Source organism: Salvia hispanica, chromosome 5 (assembly GCF_023119035.1).
Source record: "Salvia hispanica cultivar TCC Black 2014 chromosome 5, UniMelb_Shisp_WGS_1.0, whole genome shotgun sequence".
In the NCBI taxonomy this organism is placed as follows: Eukaryota; Viridiplantae; Streptophyta; class Magnoliopsida; order Lamiales; family Lamiaceae; genus Salvia; species Salvia hispanica.
The window spans coordinates 41408885-41431524 of record NC_062969.1 but is presented as its reverse complement, the minus strand read 5'-3'; the positions used below and the strand labels follow the sequence as shown (position 1 = coordinate 41431524).

At 42.1% G+C, this 22640-nt stretch overlaps 3 protein-coding genes across 3 annotated transcripts; all 3 read right to left on the bottom strand.

Moving 5' to 3' along the window:
- Positions 1-5232: 5232 nt before the first annotated feature.
- LOC125190094 (late embryogenesis abundant protein At1g64065-like) lies at positions 5233-5625 on the bottom strand. The gene has a single exon (XM_048087290.1). It carries the CDS (start codon positions 5623-5625, stop codon positions 5233-5235), a length of 393 nt encoding a protein of 130 aa, XP_047943247.1.
- A 7870-nt stretch (positions 5626-13495) lies between these two features.
- Positions 13496-14083, bottom strand: LOC125190093 (DNA polymerase epsilon subunit C-like). Its single transcript, XM_048087289.1, has one exon. The coding sequence runs from the start codon at positions 14081-14083 to the stop codon at positions 13496-13498; it is 588 nt and encodes a 195-aa protein (XP_047943246.1).
- A 916-nt stretch (positions 14084-14999) lies between these two features.
- LOC125190092 (cell wall protein IFF6-like) lies at positions 15000-16286 on the bottom strand. Its single transcript, XM_048087288.1, has one exon. The coding sequence runs from the start codon at positions 16284-16286 to the stop codon at positions 15000-15002; it is 1287 nt and encodes a 428-aa protein (XP_047943245.1).
- Positions 16287-22640: the final 6354 nt, after the last annotated feature.

The following is a 22640-nucleotide window of genomic DNA, read 5'->3' as shown; positions in this document are numbered from 1 at the left end:
CGCACACACACTTGAGTTATTACATTATTGAATCTTAACTATACGTGCATATTAATTTAAATTTGATGAAATTATTAATACCCCAATGCAAAAATCGCTATAGTCCATATATTATATTCAAACTCCCACAAAAACAATCATAATTTGTGCTAATCATAGTTACCGAAAAATAATAACCGCACCGCATGTAAAAGTATTCAATTTAAATCTTAAAAATTTGTATTTTAAATAATTAATGTATAGTTTTATCATAATTTTGATGAATTCTAGATGCAAAAAGATCGATGAATAAATATAGACCATTATCCTCAAAACTATCTAGTATAGAGCTCCTAACATACATACTTGTATTTCTATAACATGTGGATATCATATTTGGCCTGTAATATTATCACTAAATCTTCAAGTTATAATACACAATTATTTAATAGTACTATACAATATTAGTTTGATACACCCTTAATTTCATGCAATTTCCGACTGGTTATGAAAAAAATCCACATGGAGGTAGCTTTACATCCTTTTAACAACCAAGTTGCAGAACTTTTCATGATGCTTTTATTTACCTTTTTTCTTTTCACGTCATCTTCAAAAGAGCATTTTGTATTTTCGTATATACTGGTATATCAGTATATGAATTTTCTACAAACCATAGAACAAGCTCTTAAGAAACTAACATTTGGAACACTATGTAGCTATAGAAATAACAATATTTCAATCGCTTTTTTTTTTCCTTTTGTTTATCTCTTGCTTTATCAAATATGCATTAAATATCATGATCTCAAAAGTGATAGTAGTATATTTTTATGAGATAGAAAGAATATTAATTAAATATTATTATTAATAATTTCGTTTTCTTGTGATTTGGCCATTTCGTTTTCTTGAGCTCAGTTGAAGCCATGCTAGTGTAGGAAACGTACGGATGTTGCCAAATGTGAGTTCAGTGCGAATACTTTTTATTATTATTATTATTATTATTATTATTATTATTATTTATTATTATTATTATTATTATTATTATTATTATTATTATTATTATTATTATTATTATTATTATTATTATTATTATTATTATTATTATTATTATTATTATTATTATTACTACTACTACTACTACTACGATTTAGTTTTACACTTTTTCAGCTATATACAAGATTCTGCCACTCATTCATGTATTAGATTGGTTTTCCTCAAAGTAAGTGGTGCTTTTTTTAATTAAACCTTCGAGAGGTATCACCACCTTACTTCGTTTTCCCTTTTAACCCGTCGCCCATGGCTGCCATTCCCCTCTTTCACTAGTCATTAGGCCAACGCATGCACGTACAAATTTATGCAATATGAAGTTATCAACACCCTAATGCAAAAATCATTGTATAGGATCCATCATCCATGGCTGCTACATAAACTAAAACACAAAATATATAGATACTACCAATTCTTTTTATAATTTTTAACATTAATATCTGCGGATTTACTGAGGTTACATAGCTAATTAATATACTCTGTTTACGTTCTTAAATATGGTAGGATCGTCGACTACAACATTAGTTTGATATGTCCGCTTTGATCAAGCCCGCACGAATTTTGTCACGAGCACCCTTTCTAGGGTTAATAAATGCGAGTGGTCGCGACTTATAGGACTTTAAGAAATGGAAATATTCTAGAACTTCAAATAAGAGTTTGACCAATATATTTAATATTCAAATAACGGAGGAAAAATCAAAGTAATTCCTTATCAATTTAAATCCAAGGTCAATAGATATCATGGTTAATAATCCAAGAGTAAATGAGGTTCAAAACATAATCGTGAAAAATAGTATTTATCTCAGCGGAAGCGTTCAAGAGAAAGAGTAACGTCATGTATGAAGACATGACGACACTCGGATTCAAAGACTTTAATTTAAGCTCAACACCACCCAGCCCGTCGCCGCTCAACCTGCACATATGGAAAACATATGCAAAGCTGAGTACTATAAAATACTCAATGGACTTATGCCGAAAACACAGTTATAAAAAATATTAAATTTATCATGTCATTTTCAAGTAATCATCGAGGTTTTAGCTTTAGAAAGGCCCGAGGCACCAAAATATTCCATCGTTCAAAATCACGGCAGCGCAACCAATTTCCCATAGACGTCTACCATATCTGCTCATACATGACTTGGAATGTGGCCACAAACCAAGTTACTAGACCGGCCAACTCATAAGATGGCATGTAACAGCCCGCCCTCCTAGGGTACAATAAATGCGGCGGCTGCTACCCAAAACCGACTCTAAAGAAGTAAATATAGGCTAGGGTTTCATTTAAAGAGTGTTGACCAAAAGAATTGAAAGAAAATCAGAGTATTTAATGCAACAACTTAACCTAGAAGATTGAAGGAATGAAGATATCATAAATGGCAATCAAAATATCTTAAGAGCACGGCTCAAAATCCAAGAAGAAATCATAAGAAAAAGACTAAGGCCTCAAACCGAAGGCAAGATGCAAATATTCCAAAAGGAAATTCTAAAGTGTATCAAAAATTCAGCGGAAAACGACCAAGAGAAAGTATAGCTATGTATGGAGACACAACTACGCTTGAAGTTCAACATATCCTTTTTAATTCATTAATCTGCTCAACACCCGCCACCACTCGTCGTCATTCAACCTGCACATAAGGAAAACACATGCAGGGCTGAGTATTTTGAAATACTCAGTGAGCTCGTTGCCAAAACATTTTATAAGTTATGCCACCCTTACCAAGTGAACTCGAGTTTTAAGCAGTTATAAAAGGAATATCACGAGTATCACAAAATATATTTTCATAGACTGGCCAGTCAAAATAACCTCCCATTTTCTCATCAATTAACAATCATTCCATGGTGCGACGAAAGTGTGGCCACACTTTTCGCCCACGAGACCGGCCGACTAGCAAGGACGGCTCCCGATCCCATCGTGTACACAGCCTGGTAGGGCTTGCGGCCCATACTCAGACCCGAATTCGTATAAGCAGATCAGATATCACATTAAAACAAACATAGGCATGGCATAACAGTTAAACCACCCTTATAACACCAATCAATATTTTTGACAAAAATAAAAGAGATTTTAAGAGTAAAGCCCACCTCGATTGCTTAGTTTTCAAGTAGTTTCGCTTTTCCGTTATCCGGCTTCGCAACCAAAGTTTCACCTTTTAATCACATAGGCACATATCACAAATTAGGTTCAATACTACTCTTACTCATGCATGTCTCATTACTTTTCCCTCTTCCCAACGATTTATCTTATCATTACTAATTAATCAAGATCATCTTTATCACACCATATTATTTAACTATCAACACACACTACACTACACCACAACACACACACACACGGTACACACACACACACACGCCACACATTCACGACACACACACACATACACATGTTCCCACATCCCTTTTTATCCCTCTTTCACTCAACTAAGATGCATGAGGGTTCAAGAAGACCGATTAATTGGTTGGAAGAAGAAAAGAAGAGGTAGAAGAAGAACAAACATAACTCTAAATCAAAAATACCTTTTTAGTGAAAAACAATCGGTAGAAAACAAGTATTAGCCTTGATTCTTCAAAGTTCTTGGATTAAACTTCAATTTCTTCTCAAAGGGTGAAGGATTAATGGAGTAATGTAGAAGAAAAATTGAGAGAGTGAATGTGAGTGAGGGGGCCGAAAATTTGGGGTCTAGGGTTGGGGTTTTCTCTTATTTATAGAGTCTAATGAGATCTTTAGGTAATAAGAATAGAATATTTGGTAAGATCTTTTGCCTTATAAATAATTAGAATAAAATAATATGGTGAAGTAGGGAAGAAGAATTAACAAAAATAGAAGATGGCAATATCTCCTAATTTTCGAAAATTAGGCTAGGTAATTAGCCATGGTTTTGTTTTTGGTATAATTTCCAAGCAGAATAAAATATCATGGAGTAGAATAAAAATTCTCCCTCTTGCATTGAAAATAAGCGTGTACTATGCCTTATAAATAAGGTATGGATTTTTGACTATTAACTAAAATAAGGTATGGTAAGGTTCTCTTGAAATATGGAAAGATTTGGTAGAATAATTAAATTCTAGGTATGGAAGGAAATCAAGTAAGGAACCAAATAAAATAAAATAATTCTTTCCTTCCCAAAAATAGTGATTTTCGAAAATCACTAGAAGAATAAGGGGCTCGATTTTTTCATCTCTAAATAAGGAAATAATTGGCTCTTGGAATTCAATTTGGATAAATATCCCAAGGATTAAATAAATTCCGGAAAAATAGAAATTCTTTCTCCAAGGGGTCTAGGGTTCGAAAATTATAAGAATTAGGGTGACAAGTATTTATGGAAATTTTCTCTAATATTCTCACTCACCCATGAACAATTAAATCGCAACATAGTCTCATATCTTAATATATCACATGCCACATCATTAAATTAAATAGTTTGACTTTTCAAACTTTCAACGCAAACCCTAATTCAAATCGACCATATCAACTCGTGAAATAAAAGCATTCTCGATGCCACGTCATCAAAAAATAATTCTAGGGCTCAAAATTTAGGGTTCTAGAATCCGGGATGTTACAGGTATACACTAATCCAAGTAGGGTTTGTGTGCTGCCTACAAGGATCCGAATTCAATTTAAATAATACATGGCAAAGCCATTTCAGATAGGCACGTTAAAACCAAAATACGGCATGATAAACATATTAACATTTCGTTCCCATCGATAAAATAGTTAGGACTCACTTGCGAGATATCACCTTTAGAATTTAAAAATAACATATAGATCAACACAAGGAATTAAAATAAATAAGATGCATGCATCCCATGACTTCGATTGTTTTTTAGCGATACGATTATGAATTTGCCCAACTAGAAACTTGATTATTTCGGTTAATTTCTGCCGCCCAAGGCTAGAAGCTCCTCAGGTCAAATGGTGACAAAAATTCTTAGGGAGGGGGAGTAAAAATTTAGTACTAGAAAAATAGAAAATGTTAGAAAGATTCAGGTAGTAGTGCATGCAAAAGAAAAGATACATCATTCCCTTTTTACAGGGAACTACTAGTTTGGTTAAGTTACTACGATATGGGAAAAGAACCAAACGAAGAAAAACTCATGAAGGAACTTATAACACTGCTCGATAAACAACGGGAAAAGAACCAAACGGAGCTTATAACAGTGCTCGACAAACATTAGGAGTAATTATTCATACGTTGTTGGGTGGCGGAATCATTGGCAGAGTAAATTTGCAATGCTCTGCGTAGCCGTCATAATTTGCATTACGCATATCAAATAATTAGTCGATCTCTCCGTGCCGATGACTCTCCCTCTCATCCCAGCCGAGCTCGTGATCCGCACCACCCCCTGGCTCAAATCCGCCGAGAGCTTAGCGGCGTTCAAGAAAAGGGGCACGATAAGGATCATCGTCTTGGTGGATCTTTTGGCAACCCCGGAGGCGGGGATGGGAACCTGGCCCACCAAAGCCCCCTCGTAGAAGAAGTCGAGGGTGGTGTTGCGGTAGTCATAGCCACCGAAGTTGGGATTCTTCACCGCCAACTTGGAAGTTATGTTGGCCTGCAGCCACGGATTCTGCGGCGTTCCAACGCTGAGGCTCGTCAACATGGCTCCCACCATACCGAGCTTGGGCGTTTACACTGGCAACATGACTACAGCAATTATAATCCCTGCTGCTATCACGATGATCGTGGTAACAATGCAGCAGCACTGCCATCTGTCGCCGGTGGTGGGGGGATTCACTCTAGGGGTGCTGTTGTTGCACGACTCAGGGAGAACACGATCCACAAATATGCTCATTTTAGTTGAGTTGAAGCCCTGCAAACCTATTGTTATATTTCTATATATATAGGAAATCAACACTAAGAGAGATGTTACCAAATGTGACTATTTATGTTTAGTGCTAATTATCTTATAGTTTATTTTGGTTTCAAAAGGGACCACAACATTACTACCTAGTTCACTGTTCATGCATTCTTCTTATTACTAAAGTGGTTTTCCAAACCATCACTACCTATGTAACATCTCGAAATTTAGAATCCTAATTTTAGAGCCTTAAAATTTATTATTGATGACGTGGAAGATGTGAATTAATTGATAAGTGAATTTATTGCATGAGTTTCTTTGACCGGGAAGTTTGAAAAGTCAAATTTGTTGTCTAATGTGATGTGGCATGTGGTTTATTATGAGGTGAATTATTTGATTAAGGGTGAGTGGGAATATTAGAGAAAATTTCCATAAATACTAGCCACCTAATTGTTGAGAAATTCGAACCCTTGGACTTTGGAGAGGGAATTCTATTTTTCCGGATTTAATTTAATTCTTGGGATATTTATCCAAATTAAATCCAAAACCCAATTATTCTTTATTTTAATGAGAAAATCAACACCCCCCTTATTTAATAGTGATTTTCGAAAATCACTATGTTGGGAAGGAAATAATATTTTGCTTACATTGATTCCTTATTTGATTTCCTTCCATACCTAGAATTTAAATATTCTACCAAATCTTTCCATACCTTAAGAGATCTTGCCATATCTTATTCTAGTAAATATAAAAAATTCATGCCTTATTTTAAAGGCATAGAAACGCCTATTTCCAATCCCTAATTGGGAGAATTCTTAATTTTATTTTGCTCCGTGATATTTTATTCTACTCCGTAAAATATACCAAAACAAAGTCTTGGCTAATTAAGTAGCCTAATTTTCAAAAATCATGGAAAATTGCCTTAGAGTCTATTTTTGTTATTTCTTTTTCCCTACTCCACAATATTTATTTATTTAATTTTGGAGAATGAAATCTTACCAAATATTCTATCTTAATTATCTAAAGATCTTGTTGAGCACTTTAAATTAGAGGACTCCTAAACCCTAGCCCCCATATTTTCGTCCCCCCTCCCCCCTTCACTCTCCCAAAATTTTCTTCCTCTCTTCTCCAATATTTTGCCATCTTTTGGAGAGGAATTGAAGTTCAATCCAAGAATCTTGAAGAACCAAGTCTAATACTTAATTCCTACCGATCGTTTTTCTCACAAGGTATTTTATGTTCATCTTCTTCGTTTCTACTCAACTCCTCTTCTTTCTAACCGATTAATCGGTCTTCATGAACCCTCATGCATCTTGGTTGAGTGAAAGTGGGATAAAGGGGATATGGGAATATGTTACATGTGTGTGGCGTGTGTGTGTGTGTGTGTCATGTGTGTGTGTGTGTTGTGTTTGTGTAGTGTGTGTTTGATGGCTAAATATTATTGTGTGACATATGTTGATGTTAGATCTAGATTTGGAGATGCGAATGGAACTTGTGTTATAAACTTGATCTTGATTGATTAGTAATGATAAGATAAATCGATGGGAAAAGGGAAAAGTGTTGAGACATGCATGAGTAAGAGTTGTGTTAAACCTAATTTGTGATATGTGCCTATGTGATTAAAAGGTGAAACCTCAGTTGCGAAGCCGGATAACAAGAGAAAGAACTTACTTGAAACCTAAGCAGTCGAGGTGGGCTTTACTCTTGAAACTCTCTTTTATTTTGTCAAAAAATATTGATTGGTGTTATAAGGGTGGTTTAACTGTTATGCCATGCCTATGTCTGTTTTATTGTGATATTGTGTGTCTGATGCCTAGTTTGTGAGTTCGCTCCATTGGGCTATAGGGCTATGGATATGATTATACGAATTCGGGTCTGAGTATGGGCCGCAAACCCTACCAGGCTGTGTACACGAGGGGATCGGGAGCTGTCCATGCTAGTCGGCCGGTCTCGTGGGCGAAAAGTGTGGCCACACTTTCGTCGCACCATGGAATGATTGTGATTGTTGAATTGTTGAGGAAAAATGGGGAGTTATTTTGACTGGCCAGTCTATGGAAAAATATATTTTGTGATACTCGTGATTTTTTTTATAACTGCTTAAAACTCGAGTTCACTTGGTAAGGGTGGCATAACTTATAAAACGTTTTGGCAACGAGTTCACTGAGTATTTCAAAATACTCAGCCCTGCATGTGTTTTCCTTATGTGCAGGTTGAACGATGACGAGCGGTGGCGGGTGTTGAGCTTGTTAACTAATTGAGATGGATAATTTGAATTCAAGTGTGGTTGTGTCTTCATACATAGCTGCTCTTTTCTCTTGGTCGTCTTCCGCTGAGTTTTTGATACACTTTAGTGTTGTTATGGATACTTTGCACTTGTTTTCCTTTGGCTTTTGAGGCCTTAGGCTTTTCTTGAGGATTCTATCTTGGAAACCATGTCATACTCTTAAGATTTTGCTCGTTATTTATGATACCTTCTTATTTCTTATTTAAGCTTCTAGGTTAAGTTGTTGTTTTATTGCTCTGATGTTTCCTTTAAATGCTTTGGTCAAAACTCTTTAAATGAAACCCTAGCCTATGTTTACTTCTTTAGAGTCCGTTTGGGTAGCAGCCGCCGCATTTATTGTACCCTAGGAGGGCGGGCTGTTACAGTTGGTATCATAGCCTCAGTTTCTTTCCGCTCTGGACCCAAGTGTCTTTTCGAAAATTTAAGTTGTCCTTGAAATCATTGTTTCTAACGAACTGAATATGGAAGGCTCAACACCGCAACTCGTCTCGTTCAACCACGAAGAAAGAGGTACAGAATATTTCTATGATTGAAACTTTATGCTCTTAGAAATTTCGGTGGAAAGTGTTATTTTTGTGAAAAGCATGCCATAAGTGTTGGAAATATTGTGAATGTGAAGCGATGCTTCCCGAATGATGCTATGTCGAATGTGTATGAGAACTTGTGAAAATCGTGAAATGCAAATGTGATTACGTGAGATTATGTTGAAATGTTGTGATGCTTAGACCTGGACTTTTGAACCTAGCATGCCTTAGCTACACGATCACAGTGCTTATATCAACAGTAGAAACGCGGAATGACTAGTATGAGACTTCAAGTTATGCTTGGAATTATAGAGTGCCTAAGGAGTAGGCCAGACTGAACGTGCTAAAACTTAGTTGTAGGTTGACAACTGCAGTATCACCTTCCTGAGTGATAGAACCAACGAAAATAAGTATATTCCGAACTTTGGTGTATCCTTACATTGGTGAGATCATACGTAAGATCTAATAAAACTATGCAGTCTTGCATACCATGCCAAAGTGGCGACGCGCCACAAATACGACGACGTTTATGACACCTTAAGACCACGTGTATAATGGCAATCGAAAAAGACTATGTGACATGGCAAGAAGAAGACTTTGAAGATGTGACCATCAAAAATAGTTATTTTCGACGATACGATGAATCTCAACTTGGAATCCACGGTTTCATAGAACGACGTTACCATGATCAGGCTTCGGGAGAAATGTGCGAGGGAGTGCGACCTTCGTAGTTAGAATGACCGATTTTTTTTAAATCAACAGTACTTACTTGGATCCTAAGTTCTTTTCGAGACGTTTTGCATAACCATGAGCCCTTATCTATTTAAACACCTTGGTTGACTCACAATTTGCAAGTGATGTCCCTTATTTCTTTTCCAATATCGAGTCATGACTCACTTGGCGTGAAATTTGTGTTTGCCCTTGTGACTTTGGACCTCTTGCTTAAGTAGTATTCTTCAAATTCATAAGAACGATATTTGATTTTATGAGCTTCCGTCATTGAACTTCATTCCTAAAGTTGTTTGTAGTTATGACCTTCGGTATGATCACATCTCCAGACCTGTTTTCTTCAAAGGATGGAATATTCTTCTTGGAACTTTGGTTCACCCCTTTATTTTGTAACCATGTTTGTGGCAAGCTCTTTCTGGCAGAAGTGAAATTCTTTTTAGCTCGGTTTCACTACATATATTGTTCCATACTCAATGATTTTCTTTCTTCAACTCCAAGTTAAGGCTATGATGTTCTTTTCTTCGTTAACGGGTTTGATCGTGTTAATTTTCTGAAAAGTTCCCATCACTTTGAGTTGCCCTCAACAAACCCGTGAATCCATTGATGCGATTCCAATTTTTTTTCCAATAACATGACGTCATTGAACCATTTTAGTGCTACTTCATGACATTATGTCTATGTTTATAAATCCTGCCACGACTGATTATTTTAGGCCTCGACATGTGTGGACGATATCATTCATTGCGGTCCGGAATTTTTTTCAAATTTTGATCCAGTCTGTGAAGGTCTTCAGGTTGTCAGTCCGGTTTGTTTCCCTAGTTTTTCGTATGTGAAATTTAGAGTATCCAACTGATCAGGAAGTGATTCCCGACCCAGCTGAGTCATTGGTACGATAACCGGGACCTGGCTTCAAACAAATTTCCTCAACCCACTTCTACTGGTTAGTATAGTGGAGGTAAGGGTCGAATCCCACAAGGATGGACACGTTTAGATAACTGTGGTGACTTTCCTGGGTGTTTGGTTAGCTACCACGCTTTGGTTGAGAATTTACCTAGACAGGAAATAAAGGTAGTACTCACTAGTAGCCGAGAAAATGACAGACATGTGGGAGTGTTCGTGAAAATAGGGGACAAGGTGTATCAGAGACATATTGAAAATGGACAGTTACTAAATGAGGAAAATTAGACAACATGGTATATCTGATGGCTGGGGGCGTTCTGACAGGTCTGGGCAGTACATCTGAAAAGTAGGGAACAAAAGCAAAAGTAACTTAAAAGTAAAGGTGGTCCAAATAAAGTTGATTTTGACGTTTTCTTCTTCACCAAGTATTGACAAGAATCATGTAAACTCAAACACCATAACTAAACTTCAGGTTCATAAACTCAAACTCAAGACCCATCGATTAAAATGCTTTAACTTAAATTAAACGGTAAACTGCACATTTACTTCTGCTGACTGACATGCGAGGTGGTAGTCACGGTGCGGAAAAGAGACTCATGCATGAAAACTTGATTAAACTAGCTACAACTTCAAATCAACAACTCCCGATAAGAAAAACACTTAGAAATTAAAAGCAATAACTAGATCTAACTTTCCTAGGCAGAATGAAGCAAACTCGAACCAAAGGGACATGCGAAATAGAAACTTCATAATGCAATTGCTGGAAAATAACAAAGTAGTTCAAAAGAGCAACAGCGATGAGTGCTTGCAAAATAACCAACGATGAAAACAAGTAAACTTTAGAAAGCGATTAAGATTGTTTGTGCCACTCTGGGCGATGATACTACTACACTGCTATGATAACTGGCTGGAACGATGGGCTGATGACTTCTCTGGAAACTCTGGACGTCAAGTGACCATGGCTGTGGCGAGGAACGAGAAAAATGGGATAATGCTGAAGGATGGATCTTCTAGAGAGAATTCTACTAAGTGTAATTGTCGAACTGCGAATTGAGAGCCCCGAACTGAACTTCCTCTCTTTCTCTCTCTCCAAGTGGCTTCTTTTATAGCGAGGCTTGCCCATGCTTTTAGGATAGACTTCTCCCACATTTTGACCTTTTTGCCCTTGTCAATGATCATCCCAGCTATCCTCCTTCTCCATCTCGAGCCTTTTCTCCGGCATGCATCCTGGTCAATGTCGCACCCTTCTGGCGCCCTTTTCACTTGCGTCACCCGTATCGTCACCTACTGACTTGGATCCTTCAATCCTGCACACTTAAGCAACTGTTTTGCAGATAATACATGCAATTCACGACATACTGACCAGTAACCAAGGCTTAGAATTCGACTTATCAAACTGCTCACACTTACCACATGCTTGTCCTCAAGCGTGAAGACAAATAAAAAGAAATAAGTCGAATTCGAGCCTGGTTACTCCCCTGACCGACTCTACCTAACTAGACTCAAGACTCTGACGCAAAAGGAAAGAAAACAAAATAACGACACAAACACATAACACATATAGTTAACTTAAACACATAGAACAGGCTATATTTTCAACCACCCTTCCCCTCGAGATCAGGTGCAATCCGGCCTTAGGCAGCCTTGAACTTCCGCCACCCCCTTTTCTTCCCCAGTCAGTATATCGCTTGTCAGGATCACCCAATCCTAGGCCAAACACTGGGTTCACTCAGTCACTCATTCCTCACAGGGGATGTAGGACCATTTTCTCTCGGTGCTTAACCACAGATGTTTCGGACTCAGATCTCACATGCAGCTCCCGAAGGTCTTTAAGGCTTGTAATGGGGCTAGTGGCTTGTAGCGTTTGGGGTAGTTGTCCCTAAGGCCCTAAGGTTCAACAATAGCTACTTATTTGATGAGGGAGAACTGTGTGCATTCGGGCTTCTGGCTAGGGCTTCATCTTTGGCTGGACAATTTCTGACATTGGCTTCCAACTGGTCAGTAGCTTCTTTGTGGCTTCGCCACCCTTATTCCTTCTTCTCCTTTCTCTTTTTGTGGTCAAGTATCTGCGACCATTTTCTTCAAATTCCTTTTCTATGGCTTTGCCACCCTTATTCCTTCTTCTATTTTTTTTAAGATCTGGAAATCTCAGATCGATTTTCTCCTTCTTTCCTTGCTTTTCTTTTCTTCAGTTGGTCTCTTTTGTATGTCCTCCTGGGCAGTTGCTTCCTTGCCTCATGCCTTGCACGCACACAGTTCCAGTGGCTGATGGGTTATTTCGGGGTATAAGTCAGGCTAGAAAATGGGGTTCTAAGGGTAGGGTTTTTTTTTTTTTTATGGGGGGGTTTCCTACTGCCTTCGGGGTTTGCTACACGCGGTCACCTTACCCTAGACATCATGTGGTAGCCTCTCTTCTTTTTTCAGTATTTAGTGGAAAGTGGTTCCACCTTAGGCCTTTAACTCACCTTTTAAGAGGGCTTTCATGTCTGACCTAAGGGATGGGTTTTTCCTTCATACTCGCATCATCTAACTGACTAGGGGTTACTGGAGGGGGTGGTTTCTATTTTCCGGCATGCCTTATCTCCCTCAATTCCCCTCACCGTCAGTTCGAGGCAGTTGAGTTTTAAGCCCATTCATGAAACATAACACATAATTCCTAGACCTAACAAACCCTAAAAAAAAACTAACATGCACTGACTCAAATAACACATATATACATGTCATACTGGCCATTTGCTCCCCCCTCTCACTTCACAAGTGTCTGCCCCAGATACGGGCTGTGAATTGAAAATTGGGAATGGCTAGTATGACAGACACACACTTATAACAAACACATATTATATCTAAAAACTTCTCACACTTAGACTATGCAATAGGCTAAGTGGGAGAGTTTCAGATATATACCTAGATTTATAAACAAAACAGAGCAATATATTTACAAACATGAAATAAAAACATATAAACTCCTCACACTTAGACTACACAGTAGGCTAAGTGTGAGGTAACATGCCCACGACAAAACACAAAGAAAAACATAATAAAATACATACACCGAAGTAGCGAACCATTTACTTCTCACACTTAGACTATGCAATAGGCTAAGTGTTATGAATGGGGTTTGCATACAACCAAAACACATAAATCTTCCTATTAAATAAAAGTACGAAAACATAAACAAAAGAAAAAAAATTAAAAATTAAAAAGAAAACTAACTGGTCAGTTGGGGGTGGTTCGGTCAGATGTTCCTCCTGCTCATTCTTGGGGCAGGGTTCTGTGTAGGTGGGTCCGTTGGTTCTTCTTCAGTAAGTCCGGTTTGGTTGTCATCATCCTCCTCTTGCTCATCACCTTCTTCTTCCTCAGGTCCGGTGGGTTCTTCTTCCTGTCCTCCATGTCCGCTTGTTCCAGCTTCACTGCTTGCTTTCGCTCTTGCCAACTCCTTTAGTATGCTTTCCATTAGGGTTATCAGTTTTGCCATCTCTGTCCGCGATTGTCTGTTCTCCTCAGCCAGCTCAGTCACTGCCCGCTCCAGATTTTCTTGCCTCGGCCTCTGCGCTTGGTCGATCTGGGCAGCTTGCACCTCCTGACCTTGTTGTGCCCTTCCCCCGGGGGCTTCTCCCATTGGGTAGAACTGGGGTACTCCTTCTCTGTAGTATACCAAGTTGGTGCGGACGAAGAAGGGTACATCAAATAGGCCAGGAGCGTCGACCATGTACATTGGAGACAGGTCCTCTGCCTCTGTTATGATGATGTTGTTGCGCACGAAGGCTCCTAGTATGTGGCAGAGCGACAAGTTTCGGGCTGGGTAGGTGGCTATCGATGGCATTGGTAGGCTGTCCAAAACCCTAGGTGCAGTTTCCTTCCATGCTTAGCGCACCATACCAAGTACAATTCGGTCATGGACATTCTTGCAGCGGAGTTGCTCTGTCCCAGTAGGTTATAGCCTAAGTAGAGCTGCACCAATCGTAGCATGGAATTGTTGAAGTGGGTGGATCTGGATTTTGTGGAGGCGAACTGGCCAGCATTGGGGTGGGTTAACTCCTCCCAGGCTTCCTGGGGCTCAAATTCTATATGTCACCTCGGTACCCCCCTCTCACGGCTTCTCCAGTCCGGCCCTATAGCCTCCTCCAGGCTACACATACCCAATCGCACAGTCCACTCTATCAGACTCATCGATAGTTCTCCACCGAATATCCTAAAAGAGATTGACACCTCGTCTAGGTCCGTAGTCAGTTGGAACCTAAACGTGGTGAAAAACTCCTTCGCCAATCTCACAGATATCTCTGGGTCCCTATTCTCTAACAGTCATTCAAAACCCAATGCTTCCATACTAGCCAGGAATGAATCACGAACAGACAACTCATCCAAAGAGGGTATATGGAGTACCTTTCCGCACTTGACTTGCTTGCTACTGTCATCCTTGTCGTCAAATGCATCTTGAAGCTTTTGGGTGTCGTAGTACTTCATGTCCTCCATAAGCTCATCAGTGAGCGTTACCCTCCACCGCCGGTACACGATCCTTTCTACCGGAGGGTGGACTAGTTCAAGGTGGTTGTCTGGGAGCTGCTGCTCGTGATAGTCATCTCCTTCCAGAGAGATATCACTCTCTGAGTCAGAATCCTCGCTGGAAGTGTAGTCTGTGTCGCTTGATCTCTCTTTCTCTTCCGGCTCTCTGATCACTATGCTTGCATTGGCAGTGCGCTGCTTCTTCATGACTTGTTTCTTCTTGACAGGGGCTTTCCCTATCTCTTCCTTTCTTGAATGTACTTGGTCTCTTCGACATCCATTGTCTCTCCTTCCTCGTCGGCTCGTGTTGAAGTGTCCTCCTGTGCGGTAGGCTCGGCCACCATGCGGGCACTAGTATCACTTCTTGTTGCCTCCTCCCGACCTACTGACTCTGATGCGAGGTCCAGACCCTCAGCCACCTTGTCAGTATTCTTCTCCTGGTCAGTCGGCGTTGCTGATACTGTCCCTGTTGCCAATTGGGTGTCCTCCTGGCTAGCATTCGAGGGCTCCTCCTTAGGTTTTGTAGGAGTAGTCCTCTCGTCATCACTCGAAACCTCCACTGCGTCCGCTGCTGTGTTTGCTCCTGCCTTGTTGGACGTCCACTTTCCTAAGCATCTCTGTGACACTCTTTGGGGTTTCTGCCTTTCTGCCTTGGGGTCGTTTTTCAACACTAGCCTCCTCTTTATGGGTTTCGGTTTAGTTACCACTGAGGCTTCCTCTTGATGTGCTTCTGGTTCTTGTCTCTCCTCTTCAATGTGTTCGGCCCTTTTCGGTTGTTCGTCTGTCTTCTCCTCTACTGATTGGTGGGCTACCTCTTCCGAGCTTTCCGCTTTCTTTGTTGCTTCCCCCTTTCCTACTGACTGGGATGCGAGGTCCATTACTTCAGCCACCCCTTCAGGGTTCACCACGATTCGATCCCCTTTGCCCAAAACCGCTTGAAATTCTTCACCCGTCATTAACCCTTGCTTCCTGGCCGTCTCGTTCAGATCTATCTCCTCCTCCGCTGCATCGATTTTTGCTTCAGTGGCCCTAATCTCCCTTGCTTCACCTTTCTTGCTCTCGCTTGCTCTCACTCCACTCTCCTTGTCTTCTGTTTCTCCCCAGTTGGGGTCTTGATAGGCGGAAAGAGGGCTGACGTCCAGCGGCTCTGTTTGTTGGTATGTGGGAGAAGGTTCTGATTGTGCAGCAATTTTTGTGGAAATATTTTCGGACGTCAGAGTTGAGGTTTTCGGGGTGGTAGTGGGTGGTTGTTCTGTGGTTGTAGTTGGGGTAGGGTTTGATGTCGCCGGTATTCCTCCGGTTAAGCCAAATCCGGCTAGGGTTGCTGTCCAGTCTCTATTGGGGTCCTGTTGGCTTAGAAACGCCGCCAGTGCTTCTAAAGGAACCATCGCCGGAATTTGTGTCGTTGGCGGTGGTTGTGATCTTTGTGGGCTTGGCGGCCGTGATTCGGCTGCTGGCTGGGGTTCAGACGAGGCCCCGCCGGTGGTAGATGCTCGGTCGATGGTTGCCTTTCTCTTTGCCATGGCTGTACCGGTGGTGGTTTGCGGTGGTTTCTTTAGTGTGTGGTAGTTTTTCGGAGTGGGGGTTGCGGTTGTGGGAGAGAGAGTGCAGGTGAGGGTTTGTAAAGTGAAGGGGAGTAGGCGGTGGGGTGTTTTATAGAGTGGTGGGCAGTTGAGGGTTTTGACCGGTTGTAGGCGGTCGCTCGGTTGAGACGCTTCGTGTGGGAGGCGGTTGTGCTTGCTGGCAGCCGATTGGACGTTGCTTGTCACGTCCTTGCCTCACGCGCCTCCCAGCCTCTGCACTCGCCTGCAAAGCTGCAACACACCCAAAATTCAAACTTTACTCAACTCCCTCTTCTCAATTAGCTAGAAGTAGAAAAAGTAAATAAATGGCTCTTTAATATAATTCAGAGTTTCACCCAAGTGGTATCCTCGTGGTCAGTACGAACTTCGAATTAATATTTAAGATCCGAAAAATCTTTTTGTTGTTTTTCCTTCTTCAAATCCCTTTCCTACTGGTCATTTAGACGCTCTTAAAGTGTAATGGAATTTCTTCCACTACACACACCTCTTCATTTTCCCTATATATTTTTAATCTATGTCCATTAACGACAAAAGGTTCAGAGTTAGGGATACTCCCTGAAATCTCGACCGCTCCATTAGCACGTAATGCAGTGATAATGTAAGGTCCTGCCCATTTGGATTTGAGATTCCCAGGCATTAGCTTCAGTCTTGACTGGAAGAGTAGTACTTTCTGACCAACTTGGAGATCCTTGGTTCTCAGATTTTTTTCGTGCCACATCTTTGTTTTCTCTTTATACCACATGGCTGAGTCGAACGACTCCAATCTGAGTTCTTCCAGCTCTTGTAGTTGTAGCTTCATTTCCTCTTCACAAGCCTTAGCATCCATATTAACTTGTTGTACTGCCCAGTATGCTCGGTGTTCAATTCCCACTGGCAAGTGACACATCTTCCCAAAGACGATGCGATAGGGGGACATCCCTATAAGAGTTTTGTAGGCTGTCCGATATGCCCACAGAGCATCTTCCAACCTTGTGCTCCAATCTTTTCTGGAGGGGGACTGTCTTCTCTAAAATGCTCTTTATTTCCCTGTTTGAGATCTCTGCCTGCCCGTTGGTTTGAGGGTGGTAAGGACTGGATAGGCGGTGATGAACTCCATACTTCTTCATCAATGCTTCGACCGTTCGGTTGGAGAAGTGAGTCCCTTGATCGGAGATGATTGCCCTTGGTATCGCAAATCGGCTGAATATATGACTCTTGAGGAACTTGGTGACTTCTTTAGATTCACAAGTGCTTGTGGCCTTGGCTTCTATCCATTTTGACACGTAGTCAACTGCCACTAAGATGTAGGAGTTCCCATAAGATGATGGAAAAGGACCCATGAAGTCCATACCCCAGATGTCGAACACCTCACAAACTATTACTGGAACTTGCGGCATTTCATCCCTCGCGGAGATCCCACCGGTCAGTTGGCAACGGTCACAGCCCTTGCAGAACTCGTAGGCATCTCTATTCAGGGTTGGCCAGTAGAATCCGCTATCTAGCACCTTCCTGGCAGTCTTCCTTGGCCCGAAATGTCCTCCACATGCCAAGGAGTGGCAGTGCATCAGTACATCCCGTTGCTCCCAGTCAGGAACACGTCTTCTAATGACCTAGTCTGCTCCTGCCTTCCACAAGTATGGATCGTCCCAGAAATAATACCTTGCTTCGCTCTTGATCTTCATCCTCTGAGCCTTTGTCACGTTTGGCACCATTGGCAGCTCTCCTGTTACTAAGTAGTTTGCCAAGTCCGCATACCAGGGTTCCTGTCCCACTTTCTCCTTGCCCTTGGTTGTTGCGTCCTGACCAGTAAGTCTCATCACCTCTTCCCAATCGATTTTTTTCGCGGAGAAAATCACTTCACATAAATGCTCTTCCGGGAATCGATCCCTTACATCTTCACTGTTCCCTTCTTGTATTATTCTACTCAAGTGGTCCGCTACCTTGTTCTCAACTCCCTTCTTGTCTTCTACCTCCCAGTCGAATTCTTGTAGAAGCAGCACCCATCTGATCAGTCGGGGCTTTGACTCCTTCTTCGCAATGAGATACTTGATCGCCGCATGATCAGTATAGACGATGACTCTAGATCCCAGTAGGTACTGCCTGAACTTCTCGAACGAATAGACAACCGCCAACATCTCCTTCTCGGTGGTGTCATAATTCCGTTGGGCTTGATTCAGGGTTTTTGATGCATAGAATATCACGTACCTTTTCCCATCTATCTTCTGACCCAGTACGGCCCCCACTGCATAGTCACTAGCATCGCACATCACCTCGAAGGGGTGATCCCAGTCAGGAGCCTGAATGATTGGTGCAGAAATCAATTTTTCCTTAAGGAGGTTGAAAGCAGCCTTGCAATGCTCATCGAAGACGAATTCCACCTCGTTCTGGAGAAGCCTGGTAAGCGGTTGGGCAATCTTGGCGAAATCCTTGATAAATCTTCGATAAAATCCAGCATGGCCAAGGAAACCTCTTATTCCTTTCTGATCAGTAGGGAAGGGTAGTTTGGATATGACATCCACTTTAGCTTGATCCACCTGGATCCCCTTTTCTGACACCACGTGTCCTAGAACAATTCCTTCTGTAACCATAAAGTGGCATTTCTCAAAGTTCAAGACCAGACTCTTTGCTTGACACCTTCCTAGCACCATATCCAAATGTTGCAAGCACGAGTCGAAAGAATCTCCATAGACCGTGAAATCATCCATAAAGATCTCTATACAATCTTCAATCAAGTCCGAGAATATGCTCATCATGCACCGTTGGAAAGTACCGGGGGCGTTGCATAGGCCAAATGGCATACGCCTATACGCATAGGTTCCAAACGGGCACGTGAACGTGGTCTTATCCTGGTCCTCCGGGTTCACATAAATTTGAAAGTATCCACTGTACCCATCCAAAAAGTAGAAGTACTTCCTCCCAGCCAGTCGCTCCAACATTTGATCGATGAATGGCAGGGGGAAGTGGTCTTTCCTGGTTGCAGCGTTCAGCTTTCGGTAATCTATACACATTCGCCACCCAGTAACTAGTCTGGTGGGCACTAGTTCATTCCTCTCATTCTTAATCACCTGGATCCCTGACTTCTTGGGGACCATATGGATTGGGCTAACCCATTCACTGTCTGGCACCGAGTATATAATGCCCAGTGAGAGCAACTTCAAGATTTCCTTCAATATCTCTTCTCGCATGTTTGGGTTCACCTTTCTTTGAGAGTCCCTATGCACCTTGGCTCCATCCTCTAGCCTAATGTGGTGCATGCAGACGTCCGGGCTTATACCTACCAGGTCCGTAAGGCTCCATCCAATAGCCTTCTTGTTTTTGCTCAGCACGGTCAGTAGTCTTGCCTCTTGTTCTTCAGTCAACCCGCTGTTGATGATTACGGGGAATGAGTCTTCCTCCCCTAGGTAGGCATACTTAAGGTTTGCTGGCAACTTTTTCAACTCCACTTGCGGGGGTAGTGTGTCCGTAGGTAGAGGGTTCTTCTTTGAATCCTCCTCTTGTTCCTGTTCAGCATCTGATTTTTCCTCCATACTGGCCGGTACCACGGCCCCTACGGATCCTGCTAGTTCTGACTTCTGACAGAATTCCGTAATTGCTTCTTCAATCTCTTCGTCAGTCAACCCTCGGCTACTGATCGAGATCACACCATGCGGCTGCTTCCACATCAGCCTGGGCATACACATCCAAGGCTTGGAGCTTTTCCTGCAATAATTCGGTCTCAAGAAATTCTTGGACTAGGGGGTCAATTACATCAACATATCATAGATTTTCAGAATCTATGGGTCTTTTCATGGCTTCATTGATGTAAAATACAAATTTCTCACCATTAAAGTCAATGCATATTGTCCCCTCGGCCATATCCATAATTGTCTTGGTCATTCTTAAAAATGGTCTACCTAACAATATCCCGCTAGACTCCCTAGCTTCCGGTTCACTCATTTTAATGACATAAAAATCAGCGGGATAAGTAAAGTTTTGTATCCTGACCAACACATTTTCTAACACACCCTCAGGATTGATACATGACCTATCAGCCAGTTGGATTAACACCCTAGTATTCGACAATTTTACCCTCTTTAACCGATTATAAATGGATAATGGCATAACATTGATAGATGCTCCTAAATCACACATTGCATGCTCGATTTTCACATCTCCAATCGTTATGGGTAGGGTAAACATACCTGGGTCGGCTCTCTTGGGTGGTAGCTTCTCCTGTACAATGGCCGACGCTATTCCCTCCACCATGATCTTTCCATCTCCCTGGACTTTCCCAGCTATGAGCTCCTTTATAAACTTCCCCAGAGGGGGCAGTCTCACGGCTTGGAGAAATGGTATGGTGACATCCAGCTTCCCAAAGATCGACATGAAATCCACAGGGTTTTCCTTCTTCCTCTTCGTCACAAACCGATATGGAAACGGTTTTTCTTTAGCCTCCCAGTCAATCCTTGTGGATTTCCCGTTTGTGCCTCCTGGATTGGAGGGTTCGATGTGGGCATTGCTCCTTCGGGGTTGCTCATTTCCAGGTTGTGTTTCTCCCCCTTTTCTTTGCACAGTAGGCTCCTCGTCTAGAAAAAACGGGTCCTCCATCCGAGGCAGAGGTCTCTTGAGCTCTTCCGCTGAGATGACGTCGCTCAGCACCCTTTCTCTATTAGACTCCCTGACAGGGTTCTTGAGCTGAGGTCCGTTGTAAGCTGTTCCGGACCGTAGTGTAATCTTGCTCACATTTGCCTTTTCCGGTACATGGACTGTAGATGGGAGTTTCCCTGAGTTCCCCTTCATTTCGCCCACCGAGTTAGCGTTCATTGGTGGGCCAACTGCCTATTTTGTTCATCATATCTATATTTGCCCTATGCTCCTTCTGGGCACTTTGCATTCCTTGCATTGTTTCATTACTGGACTGCAAGTCATTTTTAATGCTTTGCTGCGAGGCAAGCATCTCTCCCATCATGTCCTCCACGGACCTCCCCGACCTGTTTGGGTGATGGAATTGGTTCGAGTTCGGGTACTGGCTATACTGAGCAGGAGAGTTATACTGGTAACCTGAGAAATTTTGTTGATTTGGGTTCGGTCGGTACTGGTTATACTTGGGCGGGAGGGTTATACTGGTCGTGGTTGTGCTTGGTACTGGCTTTGGTTTTGATTGCGGGGGTTGTGTTGAGGCCCTGGGTTAAATTGGTTCTGGTTTTGGTTTTGAGAGTTTCACTGATGGGGTGGCACATAAGTAGGGTTCGGGTTCTGGTTTTGAGAGCCTTGGTTCTGGGGATGCTAGTTCCTTCCTACCCAGTTAGACTGGTAGTCAGGGTTTGTTGGTCCGCGGTTGGGATATTGGTTCGGTTGGGGGTTGGGTTGATTTGGAGCCTGATTTTGGTTCTGGTTCTGATTTCCATCTCCCCATCGGAAATTTTGGTGGTCCCTCCACGGTGCATCTCTTTGTTTCCCCGGAATCCAATTGCCGTTGGAATTGTAGTATCCTGCGGCATTTGCTTGCTCCACATCCAGCGAGTTGTCCGGCTGATCATATGGTAGTGCTGGGGCTTCTTGGCCTCCAGTTGGAGAAGGTGGTGGAGTGTTCTGCTTGATTGCAGTCAGCAATTCCTTCTTTAATTCCTCCATCTTCAAGTCCATCCGTTCCTCCTGGTCAGTAGCCGAAGCACTCGCTACCCTTTCTCTGTTGTACCCATCTCTCGCGTTGTCGTACGTCTTCTTCGCATTCAACAGCTTGCGTAACACCTTTTTGGCTTCACTTACTCTTAACTGGGTGAAATCTCCTCCAGATGATGAATTCGCCAGATCCTTGGTCTCCTTGTTCATTCCCTCATAGAAGGTGTGATGCACCTCTATCTCCTTCATGTGATGGTTGGGGCATGACTCCAGAAGGCTCATGTACTTCTCCCAATACTCGCTCAGGGTTTCATCATATTCTTGCCTTATGCACGATATTTTCCTCTTCAATGCACTTGTCTTCGAAGACGGGAAAAACTCGGCTAGGAAAACTGACTTGAAGTCGGCCCATGTATTGATAGAGTCGGCTGGCAGGCGCATGAACCAAGTGTTGGCCTCTCCCTTTAGGACAAAAGGTAGGGCCTTCAACCTGTAATCATCCTCGCTCGCTCCTGCTGGCCGCCTCTGCGCCTTACAGATCTTGCAGAACTCATTTAAGAACTCGTAGGGTCCTTCATAACTCTTCCCACAGTACGTCGGTAGGATTGCAATCACGTGGGGTTTCACATCACAGGCGGTCTGGCCTGGGGTGACCACTATTGCTTGTGGGGGATCTCCGTCAGCGTGTGCGGTAAGTGTTGCTAGCTCGGGATT